The sequence below is a fragment of the Nerophis lumbriciformis genome, linkage group LG09, assembly GCF_033978685.3.
Source record: "Nerophis lumbriciformis linkage group LG09, RoL_Nlum_v2.1, whole genome shotgun sequence".
Taxonomy (NCBI): Eukaryota; Metazoa; Chordata; class Actinopteri; order Syngnathiformes; family Syngnathidae; genus Nerophis; species Nerophis lumbriciformis.
The window spans coordinates 21273689-21290000 of NC_084556.2; the positions used below are offsets into that span (position 1 = coordinate 21273689).

General features: G+C 39.7%; 2 protein-coding genes across 3 annotated transcripts in view; one reads left to right on the top strand and one right to left on the bottom strand.

The window, feature by feature from the left end:
• Nucleotides 1-5798: 5798 nt before the first annotated feature.
• thy1 (Thy-1 cell surface antigen) overlaps nucleotides 5799-16312 on the bottom strand; it is a 26627-nt gene continuing 16113 nt past the window's right edge. The window contains exons 2-5 of one of the 2 annotated variants that reach the window (XM_072913806.1): nucleotides 8380-8499; nucleotides 7972-8015; nucleotides 6543-6866; nucleotides 5799-6477 (exon numbers count right to left, since the gene is read on the bottom strand). In XM_072913806.1, coding sequence (XP_072769907.1) covers nucleotides 6371-6477; nucleotides 6543-6866; nucleotides 7972-8015; nucleotides 8380-8417 — 513 coding nt within the window. In that variant the 5' untranslated portion in view covers nucleotides 8418-8499 and the 3' untranslated portion in view covers nucleotides 5799-6370. Of the gene's footprint in view, nucleotides 6478-6542; nucleotides 6867-7971; nucleotides 8016-8379; nucleotides 8500-16312 lie in introns of those variants that run through there. The other variant, XM_072913807.1, reaches the window with a different exon arrangement.
• LOC133607548 (uncharacterized) overlaps nucleotides 16252-16312 on the top strand; it is a 16646-nt gene continuing 16585 nt past the window's right edge. Inside the window, exon 1 of the mRNA XM_061962277.1 lies at nucleotides 16252-16312. This exon is cut by the window's right edge and continues 196 nt beyond it. The gene's annotated coding sequence lies outside the window, so the exon portion shown is untranslated.

Consider the following 16312-nt stretch of genomic DNA (forward strand, 5'->3'; position numbering starts at 1 on the left):
GCCTCTCCCGAAAACCTCCCGGGACAAATTTTCTCCCGAAAATCTCCCGAAATTCAGGCGGAGCTGGAGGCCACGCCCCCTCCAGTTCCATGCGGACCTGAGTGACGTGTTGACAGCCTGTTCTCACGTCTGCTTTCCCACAATGCCTGCCCAATCACGTTATAACTGTAGAATAATCAAGGGCGAGTTATTGGTTTCTTATGTGGGTTTATTGTTAGGCAGTTTCATTAACGTCCTCCAAGCGCAGTAACAACACACAACAACAGCAGTCAAGTTTTCGTCCCCCGTAAAGCAGTTTGTCTGCCGTAAACAGCAATGTTGTGACACTTTTAAACAGGACAATACTGCCATCTACTGTACATGCATATGTGACCCACCCATAATGTGTCACATTTTTGTGTTGATTTATTTTTTTTATTTTGTGGTTTGAATTCGTTTTTGGAGCTGTCATTACACATTTATCAGTATTCACATTAGTCAGTAGGGGTCAGTAGGGCGTTTCTTCCCAATTGAATGCTATCACCTGCAGACCGCAAGTGTCTTGTCATTCTGATGAGAGCGACCAGTCTGTGAACAATTGAAACGTCCTGTGTGCTTTTTCCTCCTGTATAACAGGTTAGTTTTGGTGAATCAACTCACTGAATAATATCCATGTGATCTTTATAAATTTAAGTACACATTCTGATGGTGGAGCCTAACTCTAAAGTGTTTGTGAGTTGTAGTTTGTATTTGTGAATGAATCCAGTGCACAGCTGCAGTAATCAATACAAAATGACGACGTGAGTACGCAATGTTTATATAGGAACTTCTGATCCTAATTCAGACTCCCAAATTAGAGCTCCCTTTTTCTTATTGGTTTTATAATGTATATTTGTATAATGTGTGTGTTCTGAAATAGTGACAGAGAATAGAACAAGGATGGACAATTCAACCCTTAACTCAACAATGAGTAGATGAGTGATGAGTGTTATGTGTGTGTATATGTGTAAATAAATGAACACTGAAATTCAAGTATTTCTTTTATTTATTTATATATATATATATATATATATAATAAAAAATATATATATAGCTAGAATTCACTGAAAGTCAAGTATTTCTTATATATATATATATCTTAACCACGCCCCCAACCACGCCCCTCGCCCAACCCCGACCACGCCCCCCGCCCCCCACCCCCCACCTCCCGAAATCGGAGGTCTCAAGGTTGGCAAGTATGATGTAACCAATGACGATTGCTATGGATTTGCCAATATATTTTGTCAAGTTACAGTAATCATTCATCACATATGCTAAAAAGGTTGTGCAAAATGCCCCAAACGTGTGATTTCTTATAGTAAAATAGGGTATTTTACAAATGTGTTTTGTATTTATCACTGTTCTGAGCAACTCACTCCAATAATTTCTTATCATTTGAAGTCTGTGTGAGTGAGATGAAAATAACACTGCATTTTTAGAAATGCTTGCTTTATTTTGATGAATGGGCATATCTTTTGACCGAAGTGTGTCATTTTGCAAATAATCTAGGAATTAAGAAAATTGAATGTTGGGGGCTTCACGGTGGCAGAGGGGTTAGTGCATTTGCCTCACAATACGAAGGTCCTGAGTAGTCTTGGGTTCAATCCCGGGCTCGGGATCTTTCTGTGTGGAGTTTGCATGTTCTCCCCGTGACTGCGTGGGTTCCCTCCGGGTACTACGGCTCCCTCCCACCTCCAAAGACATGCACCTGGGGATAAATTGATTGGCAACACTAAATTGGCCCTAGTGTGTGGATGTGAGTGTGAATGTTGTCTGTCTATCTGTGTTGGCCCTGCGATGAGGTGGCGACTTGTCCAGGGTGTACCCCGCCTTCCGCCCGATTGTAGCTGAGATAGGCTCCAGCGCCCCCCGCGACCCCAAAGGGAATAAGCGGTAGAAAATGGATGGATGGATGAATGTGATGTTTGCAAAAGTGTGTATATATTTTGAAAAAAGACACACAGTTAGTAAAATTGTGTGTAAGAAAATGGAAAAAACTTTAATAGCTGTTGTTTTTCATGAAATAGGTAGTTTGGCTTTATTCATTCCCTTATAATTTTACAGTCATGTTGTTTAGTTACAGTGGAAGTGGAACTATACTTATATGAGAGCTGTTGCTCTGCAGTCAAGAGACACTTTTTTTCCAAGGACTTATCGCCAGAATTTTTTACACATGTAATTTTGGTGGAAAAGTTTTTTTTTAATCCCAGATAAATGTGCCTATTTTTGTGTTCAATTACAAAGAATTGAATTACAACTAACACAAATAATCCAGACCATTAACTTGTTCTTTGTATCAGTTCCTGCAAACAATTTAAATCACTTTAGTCAGAATTATCATCCATTGTAATATCAATCAATCTATCAATCAAAGTGTATTTATATAGCCCTTAATCACAAGTGTCTCAAAGGGCTGCACAAGCCACAACGACATCCTCGGCTCAGATCCCACATCAGGGCAAGAAAAATCTCAACCCAATGGGATACAATGAGAAACCTTGCACCGGTCGACCCCCCACCCCCCACCCCCCTTTCCCCCTGAGCGACCGGTGCAATGGACGTCGAGTGGATCTAGTTAATAGTGTGAGGGTCCAGTCCATAGTGGGGCCAGCAGGTGATCATCTCGAGTGGAGACAAGTCAGCAGCGCAGAGACGTCCTCAACTGATGCACAGATGAGTGGTCCATCCCGGGTCCCGACTTTGAACAGCTAGCGCGTCCATCTGTGGTCACCTAATAACCTCTCCACGCAGGAGAGGGGGCAGAGCAGAAAAGAGACGGCAGATCAACTGGTCTAAAAGGGGGGTCTATTTAAAGGCTTTTAAGATGGGACTTAAATGCTTCTACTGAGGTAGCATCTCTAACTGTTACCGGGAGGGCATTCCAGAGTACTAGAGCCTGAATAGAAAACGCTCTATAGCTCGCAGACTTTTTTTGGGCTCTGGGAATCACTTATAAGCCGGAGTTCTTTGAACGCAGATTTCTTGCGAGATATATCGTACAATACAATCAGCAAAATAGGATGGAGCTAGACTGTTAAGTATTTTATACGTAAGTAGTAAAACTTTAAAGTCGCATCTTAAGTTCACAGGAAGCCAGTGTAGGTGAGCCAGATACTGTAGGCTTACTTACTCTATAGGGTTTCTGCTCACAATTTAGGAGAAAAGTTTTGACAAGAATATAAAACAACCCTGAATGTGATGTGTTGTATATGTTTCTACATTTCTTAGATGTATGCTTTTTTTATTAGTGCTGTACTACGAGTTATATTGTGTGTCTAATAGTTTTCAGACAAAACAGGGCCCTCCACGGATCGCGGGGTCTTACTCACACTGCGTGTCCTGCAATTATTATTTGTAATGAATGGAAACAGTACTGCAATTTGACAATGAACTCTGAGTATCAGAGTCGTGTATAAAGAGAGTATGGCCAACGAAACAACAGGTGCCATGACTGTTACCAAAGACGGGTACAGTCGTGCCCAGATGCATGCAATTGCTGTCATTTTGAAATTAGATTTTCTGACGAAATAAACCAAAATAATTTGTCTATAAATAGTTCTAAACATACGGCAGCTCATAAACTTACAATAAAACAGGCTTTTGTTTCGTGAAAGTATCATTTTGCGGCCGTATTTGATGCACTCTGCTGCTACATTTCCTGCAGGGTTTCAAGACCAGGCACTCTAACACAGTGTTTTTCAACCACTGTGCCGTGGCACACTAGTGTGCCGTGAGATACAGTTTGGTGTGCCGTGGGAGATTATCTAATTTCACTGATTTGAGTTAAAAATATTTTTTGCAAACCAGTAATTATAGTCTGCAAATTATGTGTTCTTGTTGAGTGTCTGTGCTGTCTGGAGCTCAGCAGAGTAACCGTGTAATACTAGCTAATTGCTTTGTAGATGTCGGAAGCATCGGGAGGCAGCGTGCAGGTAAAAAAGTGTCTAATGCTTAAACCAAAAATAAACAAATGGTGAGTGCCCCTAATAAAAGACATTGAAACTTAGGGAAGGCTATGCAGAACCAAACTAAAACTGAACTGGCTACAAAGTAAACAAAAACGGAATGCTGGACGACAGCAAAGACTTACAGTGGAGCAAAGACGGCGTCCACAATGTACATCCGAACATGACATGACAATCAACAATGTCCCTACAAAGAAGGATAACAACTACTGAAATATTCTTGATTGCTAAAACAAAGCAGATGCAGGAAATGTCGCTCAAAGGAAGACATGAAACTGCAACAGGAAAATACCAAAAAAAGAGAAAAAGCCACCAAAATAGGAGCGCAAGAAAAGAACTAAAACACTACACACGGGAAAACAGCAAAAAACTCAAAATAAGTCAGGGAGTGATGTGACAGGTCGTGACAGTACACCTACTTTGAGACAAGAGCTATAGTGATGCATGGTTGGTTATGCTTTAAAGTCATATCCAACAATTACGACAACGACTTTTTACTGTCTACTGAGTTTTGTTTTTTAATGACTTCTGTTGTTGGTGTGCCTCTGGATTTTTTCAACGCAAAAAATGTCCCTTGGCTCAAAAAAGGGTGAAAAACACTTCTCTAACACACCAAAAAAATAACTTATTACCCTCATTTTGCCAAATCTTCATTAACCTTGGACCACCAATAACAGAAAAAGTGTGACTTTTGTGTGAAGTATGTCAACTGTGGTGGCCGCCTCCAATGTATTTGTAATCACTGCATATACAGTATCACCCTTTATGTGTTATTCTAACTGATCTTTCTGTTTTGTAATGTGCTAAGTGAATAAGTGTACGTTTGTACTTATTTTTCCATATTTCTGCACAAAACCTCAGATATGGTAACACTGGCGAGCAGTAGAGAATATGGAGTAATTTTTGATCCACAACATATTTTGCTTTATTCAATATTGACGTATTACTATTGTATATTTTTTAAGAGTGTTTCAGTTCATTTTCTCATCTATTATTACACCCAAAATATGGTTTCTTTTACTCCTTCCGTGTACGTCTATTTGTATTTGTGCTTGTCTCTCTACTGTTACCTAATTGCATTTTTTTTTAACTTTTATCGAGATTCAAATACTATTGTCAAACCATCTCTTTAATGGAATAATTTCTTCTGTTATTATTCATATTAGCTTTTGTGTGTTCTCTCCTGATCAAAACGTAGACATTGTATTGTGTGTTTTCCTCGCACAATACACTGGAATCGGTGGCTCTCCGGCGTTGATGGGGAACCTTCACTTCCCATACTTGTCTTCTCTCCAGGTTGAGGGGAAAGTAATGTAAAATATTTCCACAATTCTCGTGGGTGCAGCCACCCCAATGCTGCACAACAGAGCATTTCTACATGTCGAATAACTGCAGATGAAGCGCGGCAAACACATAAGTTAAAAAGTTAAGATTGTCACACACACACTAGGTGTGGCGAAATTATTCTCCGCATCTGACCCATCACCCTTGATCACCCTCTGGGAGGTGAGCGGAGCAGTGAGCAGCAGCGGTGGCCGCACCCGGGAAACATTTTTGGTGATTTAATCCCCAATTCCAACCCTCGATGCTGAGTGTCAATAGTATTAGCTCAAAGTCGGTATTTGTTAAAGCTGGAAAAAAGCCTCAAACAATTGCTACTTTTGCTGCAAGTTCCTGAAAAAACTGCCAAGAATCTACAATCATAAAAAAAAAGCCTGTGAAATCCTGAAGGGACTGGAAATGGAACACAGTGAAGATAATTTTGCAACATTCACAAGGACCGGGGAAAAAGAAAGGTTACAATATAATGTTTAATCTCACATCAGTGGACACAAAAGCACATTGTACTTTTGACTAATGTCTAACACTCATATTATCCAACAGCCCATATTACTAAGACAACAAAAGTGTGCTTCTCATCCCTCATCCCAGTCGTAGTTTGCTTTTTCTTTGCCAGTGAAGATGGCCTTCACCTTACAGTAAGTCCAAACATGGCAGGTCTCATGCATTGCTTGCGTGCGTGCGTCGTTGTGCTTTAGATATACACACCAGCTCTACTGTCAGCTACAGGAGCATGTAAACATCCCTTACATTACTGCAGATTGTAATTCATAAATGTATTTGATTGAACTATACCTCGTGTGTCATGCATTCTTGCGCAGGTTATGATGAGGTCAACCTTCATCTACTGTATTTGGCATTTGGAGTTCAAACCTGAGCTAAATTTTGTGAAACAGAATCACTACATATCACATTTCCTATGTAGATATAAGGTATATTCCTCAGCTAGTGCTACAGTAAATGCAGTAGCATGTGTTCACTAGATATACTTTGTGTCAGCACACAGCCGTGGGAGTCTGGTGGCCGCCACCAGGTGCTCGGGCGCTTCACAGCCGTTGAAATGCAAGCAGCACCGGAAATGTCATCAAAGCCAACATCAGGCCACTGCAGCTTTGTAACAGGACACTCTGTGCAGAACACGGAAGGAGGAGCTCTGAAATGAGAAAGGAGATGTCACTCATAGGAACCCAAACCGTTGGGGTGTAAACGCCAACTTACTTTTCTCCACGACTGAAGTTTTGGATGCCGTAGCCGAGTCACCCTGCTTGATGTTGCACGTGAAGTTGGACTTGCCATTCGGCAGGTTCTTAAACAGCAGGCGGCAGATGTTGCCCGGGAAAAGGCGAGCTTTGGCGCGATTCTTGAAGGGGGCGTGCTGCTCCTCCTCGGGGTTGGTGGTGTCCAGGAGTCGTTCACCTTGCGTATACTTGCAAAAGGCTTCCGGTGACTCAGCGGGGAGAGAATATTTGCAATCTAGCCGGACGTGGTGCTCATCTATTGAGCAGTAGGACAACTGAATCACCTTCTGAGCTGATGCCAAGCCTGCATGCAGAAACCCACACAATTAGTGTTGTGATTAAAAAATGACTAAAAATGTCGGTAACACTTTAGTATGGGGAACATATTCACCATTAATTAGATGCTTATTAACGTAACAAAGACTTAATTTAGAGTTATTTGGACACTATAGGGCAGGGGTGTCAAACTCAAATACAGAGTGGGCCAAAATTTAAAACTGAACAAAGCCGCGGGCCAAGGTTGAACAAATTAACCTTTTAATAGGGACAAGTTTTGCATTGAATATTGAACAAGCAAGGCTTATATAACTTTATAGTGACATGCAAAATCGAGTTTCAAATAATAATAATAATAATTAAAAAATATCAAAACCGGAAGAGTTAGTGCTGCAAAGGGTTCTGGGTATTTGTTCTGATGTGTTTATGTTGTGCTACGGTGCGGATGTTCTCCCGAAATGTGTTTGTCATTCTTGTTTGGTGTGGATTCACAGTGTGGCGTATATTTCTAACAGTGTTAAAGTTTTTTATTCGGCTACCCTCAGTGTAACCTGTATTGCTGTTTATGAAGCATGCCTTGCATTCAATTGTGTGTGCGTACAGAAGCCGCACATGTTATGTGACTGGGCCAGCACTCGTTACACTGGCTGAAAAGCAGACGTGACGATTTTTGGGAGGGGCGCTGAAGTTTGGAAGACTCCCGAGAGGGTTGGCAAGTATTAGAATTAGCGGTGAATGCGGTGTTACCGTGGCACGGCCGCAATACATAATCGGCGGGCCAGCTTTAGTGTTAATTTGATATCGCCTCAAGGGCCAAGTGAAATTACACGGCGGGCCAAATTTAGCCCGCGGGCCAGAGTTTGACACCCATGCTATAGGGGGACATATAAGGGTTAGGGTTAGGGTTACTAATAAGCAATAATTCTGAGGTTATTGGGTGAAGACTCTTAGTTAATGGCTTACTAGTTGTATAATAAGGCTATGCAGAATAAAGCATTAATAAGTACTTAATAATGACTAATTAAGAGCCGTTATGTTACTAATTTGCATGTTAATAAACAAGTAATTAATGGTAAACATGTGTTTCCCATACTAAAGTGTTACCAAAATGTCATTTTGTGAATGGACCTTACCGAGAAGACAAATTGTGGCAAGGAAAAACATTGTCCTAACTGTCCTGGGGAAAAAAAGACTGATATCAATATTGGATTTTTAGTAGCAAGGTTAGACTTCAATACTACAAAATGAGAACAGTACAATACAGTACAGTACAGTACACAGCAGCCTGACTCTTCATGCTGTGCAGCGAAGAGCTAGAAAGTTCTCATAACCACACCTACAAATTTTGACTATTTGCCAACTTATGATTCATCACCTCGGCACAGAAATCATCTATTCCCAAATCTGTCCTATTGCAGTTTTATATAGGAGGATGTTTGCTTGAAGCCTCAGAGCATTAGAAATATGTGATTCATCAGTTGCATTAAAAAGTAAAACAAAACAGATTTACTGTGCATGCTTTTCCAAAAGTCAATATTTACCTCAGGTGAAATTCTGCAAGCAATCGCGTATGAATCATCCTCACCTTGTCTGATGCAGTTTTATTGCTCTCCTCAGTGCTCTGCAGTGATGCCAGGGGTTCGTTACAGTAGAGGTCGGCTCTGAGAAGGAACACAGGAGCGAGTGAGGGAGGGGGACAGTGAGGGAGAGGGAGAAAAGGCTGCTCCATTCAACTTCAGGGACATTTATCAAAATGACATATTATTTATATCGATGTTTCCCCCCTCCATCACTGGGGGACACTTTGATCAGCTGACACATCTCATTGGATATATTGTGTGTTCTCATTTAATGTTGCCAAACTCTAGTCAGTGCAATGGTACATTTCATCACTGTATCATATTAATCATCACACTGCAAACACGTACGGTATATGAAGGGATCTTTTCCCTGTTGTTTACATACAGTACATCCTTTGGCTGGAGCTGGAGTTACCACTATGCAATATATTCTATCAGAATGACTGTAAATATACTATATATATATATATATATATATATATATATATATATATATATATATATATATATATATATATATATAAAAAATATATATATATATATTAGGGATGTCCGATAATGGCTTTTTTGCCGATATTCAATATTCCGATATTGTCCAACTCTTAATTACCGATATCAACCGATACAGATTTATACAGTCGTGGAATTAACACATTATTATGCCTAATTTGGACAACCAGGTATGGTGAAGATAAGGTCCTTTTTAAAAAAATAATAAAACAAAATAAGATAAATAAATTAAAAACATTTTCTTGAATAAAAAAGAAAGTAAAACAATACAAAAACAGTTAAATAGAAACTAGTAATGAATGAAAATGAGTAAAATTAACTGTTAAAGGTTAGTACTATTAGTGGACCAGCAGCACGCACAATCATGTGTGCTTACGGACTATATCCCTTGCAGACTGTATTGATATATATTGATATATAATGTAGGAACCAGAATGTTAATAACAGAAAGAAACAACCCTTTAGAGTGAATGAGTGTAAATGGGGGAGGGAGGTTTTTTGGGTTGGTGCACTAATTGTAAGTGTATCTTGTGTTTTTTATGTTGATTTAATAAAAAATTTAAAAAACACCGATACCGATAATAAAAAAACAGATACCGATAATTTCCGATATTGCATTTTAAAGCATTTATCGGCTGATATTACATCTCTAATATATGTACATATATATATATATATATATATATATATATATATATATATTATATATATATATATATATATATATATATATATATATATATATATATATATATATATATATATATATATATATATATATATATATATATATATATATATATATTTTACAGTCAAGAGCAGTGCAACTTTTTTCATCAAGTACCACCTCAGAAAACACTTGGCTCTCCAAGTACCCCTACAATGACCAACATTAAAATACAGGAGCATAGTAGGCCTAAGTATTTATTAAAAACAAAACAGATGTTTTATTTAACAAGTATATTTAATATGTTTGGCCACTGTAACATTGCACACAGTTTGAACAGTAACAACGTGTTTGAATATAGGAAAATAAAACCTAGTACTTTGATCAAGTGATTCCTTGGCGTACCACTAGATAGAGCCCGTGCACCACACACGGTACATATAAAACAGCTTGAGAATCACCGGTCCAGAGTCATATTGCGGATTCACCACATGGCACATTAAAAAAAGTAGCTTATATGTTTTATGTATATATATTTATTTTTTGCCCTGAATTAAGGATGTTCAAGCATAAACATTTGTAAATGAACTAAAAATATCAATAACACAGTAGTACTGGCCACTAGATGAAACTAAACCAATTCGAGCGCACTGTTCAGTATCGTGGCCACTGATTGGCTCAGCCTTCGGCAGCATTACGATATTGAATTAAAATAGTGTAAAGGTGACCAAAGTGTGTTATTTCACATTTAGAGGGCTCTCAACAGATCTTATCTCTTATCAGGTTTTTTATGCTCGAGCTATGAAAATATTTCAGTTATATAATGATTAATTCCTACTTTGCGGAAATTCATTTTCCAATTAGCAGCAATAAAGGAGGGATTATTAGTTTCTTTATGATCCACTTGTGCTGTTGTATGTTACTGGCTCATGACGGTGTCAGACATTGTTCCATCATACATTAAAGCTTTGTCACTACATTATATTTAAAAAGCTGATATTTGAGCCGACTTGAGGGTTGATATGCGTATTGATACACATCACAGCCTACCATGGCAATCCCCAGATGCCATATTGTATGCTGGGCAATATGAGATAATTAACAATTAGATTGAATGCAGTAATTTATACGAACTTGCTTTTTATGTACATTGTTTTTATCTCGCCTTTGACCTTTGCAAAATGTTGATCCTTGAAAAACAAATACATGGTCACTTATTTTGAGAAATAGTAATGCTGTCATGTGTACACTTCAACTCTATTCAGCATTTTTGTTGGTGCAGATAGTGACTCAGCAAAACTAAACGAAATGAGCATTCTCATGACGCTAATTAACAAATAGGTGAAGAGTGAACACAAGCGTGCCCCTTCTTTAATCCCTGTTTTATGTGTGCATATTTTGGGAACATTTTGCACTAAATCACACCCCGCGACCCCGGAAGCGACAAGCGGTAGAAAATGGATAAATGGATGTATGGATGAATAAATCTTTATTAGCCAGTGTTAGTTTAAGCTGTTTTAAAACATCAAGGACAGAAGCCCTTAATGCTAAACTCAGTGTATCCTCATGTAGTACATCCTGTGCACGCTGCTCATCCATCTTTCCAAGGACATTTCCTGAACACCTCCCTTGCCAAAGTAGTCTCGGAGGACACACGCAGCAGCAGCCTTGCAGCTGCTCAAAGACACCAGCAGCTAATTAAAGCAGCGCTGTGCTGAGTTTTACATTTTGCATATAGATGTCACTCCCATCACCAGGAGAGAAACGGACGGTCTGGTTGGCCTCACTGAAATGGTTATTTACTGGTATTGGAATTTATAGAGCTCTGTTATTTTTGTCCCTCTAAGCATTTAATACAAAACTAACCTTAAGATTGTGCACATTTTCTTTGGCTCCATCTGTGTGCCTTCACAGCTATCAATGTTGTCCTAGATAGTTGCAAAGTCAGCAGAACTGCACGGCTTAGGGCATTTACTCTTTTGCATTTAAAAAACACACTACACTCTCTGTAAATTGGGGGAAAGAGAGACCCTATCAGTGTTAGACAGACATACTTGCCAACCTTGAGACCTCCGATTTCGGGAGGTGGGGGGCGTGGTTGGGGGCGTGGCTAAGAGGGGAGGAGTATATTTACAGCGAGAATTCACCAAGTCAAGTATTTCATATATATATATATATATATATATATATATATATATATATATATATATATATATATAAATAAAATAATTACTTGAATTTCAGTGTTCATTTATTTACACATATACTTGTTGAGTTAAGGGTTGAATTGTCCATCCTTGTTCTATTCTCTGTCACTATTTTTCTAACCATGCTGAACACCCTCTCTGATGATGCATTGCTGTGTGGCACGCACAAAAGTGCTTTCATCAAATGCACTAGATGGCAGTATTGTCCTGTTTAAGAGTGTCACAACATTGCTGTTTACGGCAGACGAACTGCTTTACGGTAGACGAAAACGTGACTGCTGTTGTTGTGTGTTGTTACCGCGGTGGGAGGACGTTAATGAAACTGCCTAACAATAAACCCACATAAGAAACCAAGAACTCGCCCTCCATCATTCTACAGTTATAACGTGATTGGGCAGGCACGCCGTTTATATTGTGGGAAAGCGGACTCAGGTCCGCATGGACCTGAGTCCGCCTGAATTTCGGGAGATAATTTGTCCCGGGAGGTTTTTGGGAGAGGCGCTGAATTTCGGGAGTCTCCCGGAAAATCCGGGAGAGTTGGCAAGTATGTAGACAGAGGTGGACAACTTTGGTATGTGGAAGAATGTGGGAGCCCTGACCTGGTTGTGGTTTTGGTTTTAAATGATTTCAAACATGCATACAGTTAGAATATGCTACAGCACATTTTTTTTCAGTTCCTAATTACAGCATGCCAGAAAAGAAGTAGCAGGAAGAAGCAGAGCTTATTTCAATATCGCACCTTTTCCATTTCATAGCAATTTCTAATGCATGTTGTGTTTACTTCCTGTGCTCAGATTGTAACACTAACAAATGAAATAGATAAATACATCAATGAAGTTCTCAGAAACAAATGGCATCAATGTGAAACTATCCCATCAATGAACTAGAATGTCCATCCATCCATCCATTTTCTACCGCTTGTCCCTTTTGGGGTCGCGGGGGGTGCTGGAGCCTATCCCAGCTGCACATGGGCGGAGGGCGGGGTACACCCTGGACAAGTCGCCACCTCATCGCAGGGCCAACACAGATAGACAGACAACATTCACACTCACATTCATTTTTCTTTTTTTTTCATTTATTCATTTATTTCAGGCAATGGCATTAAAAAAAAAAGTTCAAGGTTTACAACACATAATAATATAAATTAATATAATGCAAAAGGTAATGATGATGGTCCAGTTTTGCCTGAAAGGGAGTGGGAAGAAGATAATTTATTTAATCACACCCCCAATTCTCAATTCAGTGATTAATACATTGAGTTTCACTGTTACTTTGTTTAAGGATTATACAACTGTTGTATCATAGTGGCATTACCACAGGTAACAATAATTATTACACTGTAACAATAATTTGTATCAACAATGTCGGAAGAATGAACATACCAACAATGGTAATAGACAAAATACCAACAATGGTAATAGACAACATAGCACATGTTAACACTTTGAGACTGAGTACAACAGCAGGTCAAATTAAAGACCCTCATCTCTATATTTGAACCAGACCCGAGGTTTGTATAATTGTTTAAATCGATTAATAGTTTGGCATTGCTTGTGTTGTAAGTCCAGTTTAGTTTAGTTTTACTCCGCATACAAACACACCAAAACGTTTACGCGTGGTCTGAGCTCTCGGCAAAGACAAATATCCAAAGCCTCTCAAGTTATGAGCCTAGAATGAAGATGGAGATAGTAAGCAGCACCAAGTTCCTGGGGGTGCAGATAACTGACAATATAACCTGGTCCCTACCAGTGTTGGGTTGGTTACTGAAAACCAGTAACTAGTTACAGTTACTAGTTACTTTATTTCAAAAGTAACTCAGTTACTAACTCAGTTACTTACACCAAAAAGTAATGCGTTACTGTGAAAAGTAACTATTTAGTTACTTCTTTTTTTCTTCTTTTTTTTTAAAGCTCCCATTAATGCCCTTTTAGACTTCATTTCAGTACTGTTATTGCACTGGAGAATAATACAATCTGTTGATCAACTTGACATGCATTTTTATTTCCCTTTTAACATAATTAATGAAAAACAGTGCAACATAAAAAGGCATTCCTCCTTTCTTTAAACTTGGACCAATGACCATTAATAAAAAAAACAAGTTAAAGTGCAACATAAGAAGGCACATTAAGCCTGACATCTGGAGTGATGCTGCTGTCTTCCACACTTGGAGCCATGGATTGTAGAATCCTTGTTTTCAGTGGCAGGATCATTGACACAGATGGTGAAGTTTTAGTGCTCAGTAGAGATGTAACACTTTTGAGGGGTTTAAGCACCTGGAGGACCTCATCTGCCACTCTCACATCATCATCAGACAGGGTGACATTTGTCTTCAGTGTGTTGTGGGTCAATGCAGTGTATATAGCTGCCTGCTGCTCCAACATACCATAAGTGGAGTTCCACCTCGTTGGGACATCATGTATGAGCTTATGATTAGGCAGCTTTAGCATTTCTTGCTTTGTCTTAAGCACATGAGCAGCTGTTGTGTTTGGGTGGAAGTAGGAAACCTCCTTCCTGATCCTCCCAAGGAGGCACTCCATCCTATTGACTGAGATTCCCTTCTGTGATGCCAAATTCACTACATGTGCAAAGCACCCATCTGTGGTCCCAGTCCTGCCTCATTCACTGTAATTATTTGATTTTTGGCATTATCACGTGTGACTGGGATATCTTTATCTTCCATTCCTCCACTGCTTGTGTCAGTACCTGCGCAAGGTGACTCTCGTAGAGGGGGCGTGTCTTCTCATCTCCCAATCTGCTGTGATGAAGTGAGCGCTTATAGTTCCCCTGGACATCCAGCCGTCTGTCATGAGCGCAACAGATGATGCTCGGGATAGTTCATTCACAACTTTTTTCTTCTCCTGCTCATAAAGATCTGGCACAATCTTATCGCTGAAGTGGGTGCGCGACGGGATGTCGTAACGTGGCTCAAGCACGTTCAGCATGTGTTTAAAACCCTCGTTTTGCACAACCGAGTCTGCACCTATAAACACACCGATTCAATGGCGCGGGGCGTTCAAGCTCCTCCGTTACTGCGCTCGCTATGACCACGCTGTGTGTGGACTGAACGTGACAACAACTTTTTTTTTTTGTTTCCTATATCAAACCGCGTATCACGTGTGTGCCTCCCCTCCCCTCCCCACACACACACACCCAGAGCGTGCCTCTTTTCTTCTCTCCGGCTTGTGACAGAGGAAGATTCAGAAGAACGACACCGCAGCGCTTCTGTTTCTAGCCGATACTACATCAAAAGTAACGTAAAATAACGCAGTAACGCATCATGTAGTAACGGTAACTGAGTTACTGAATATAAAAAATAACGCGTTAGATTACTAGTTACCGCCGAAATTAACGGCGTTACAGTAACGCGTTAGTCCCAACACTGGTCCCTACACACCGGAGCTCTTGTAAAAAGAGCTCAGCAGCGCATGCACTTTTTGCGTCGGATGAAAAGAGCACAGCTCCCTCCCTCCATTCTCACCACATTCTACAGAGGCACTATAGAGAGCCTACTGACCAACAGCATCTCTGTCTGGACTGGAGCCTGCAGTGCCTCAGACTGGAAGTCTCTCCAGAGAGTGGTGAGGACGGCGGAAAAGATCATCAGGACCCCTCTTCCTCCTATCCAGAAGATCGCAAAAAGCCGCTGCCTGACCAGGGCTCAGAAAATCTGCAAAGACTCCTCCCACCCCCACCAAGGACTGTTTTCACTGTTGGACTCTAGAAAGAGGTTCCGCAGCCTCCAAAGCAGAACCTCCAGGTTCTGTAACAGCTTCTTCCCTCAGGCCGTAAGACTCTTGAACACATCATAACTAAATTAAATTATCCCCTCAACTCCCCCCAAAATGGATTAACTCGCTGGAATAAAAAAGACAATATAACATACATCCATAAACGTGGACGCATGTGGAAAAGTGCAATATATTTATCTGTACAGTAATCTATTTATTTATTTATATATATTTATTTATTTTATATATATATTTATATATATTTATTTATTTATATATGCACCTTATTGCTTTTTTATCCTGCACTACCATCAGCTTGTGTAACAAAATTTCGTTCTTATCTGTGCTGTAAAGTTTAAATTTGAATGACAATCAAAAGGAAGTCTAAGTCTAAGTCTAAGTCTAAGTCTAAGTCTAAGTCTAGAATGGGAATTTTTAAACATTCCTGTAATCTTTTACCATTTAAATTTTATTTTTGGTGACCCTGATATGATTCAAACTCTGGTAGATTAGGCAATATTGCAGGTGTATCAATACTTTTGCCCATGTGAGAAATAAATGACAAAAATGCAATTTTTGGGAGGGATGACGTCATGTTCCTCATTTTATGTAAATCCTACTAGCAACACTAGATGTCAGTATAACTTCCCCAACCCCGGATGCTGCACTTCCTCTTTTTGACCATCAGATAGCGCCCGTGTAGAACTGCGGCATTGCTCGTTTATGTATTTTACTCGTAGGGGGGTGAAAGCGAAATTGATGCAAATACAAACACGCACCAG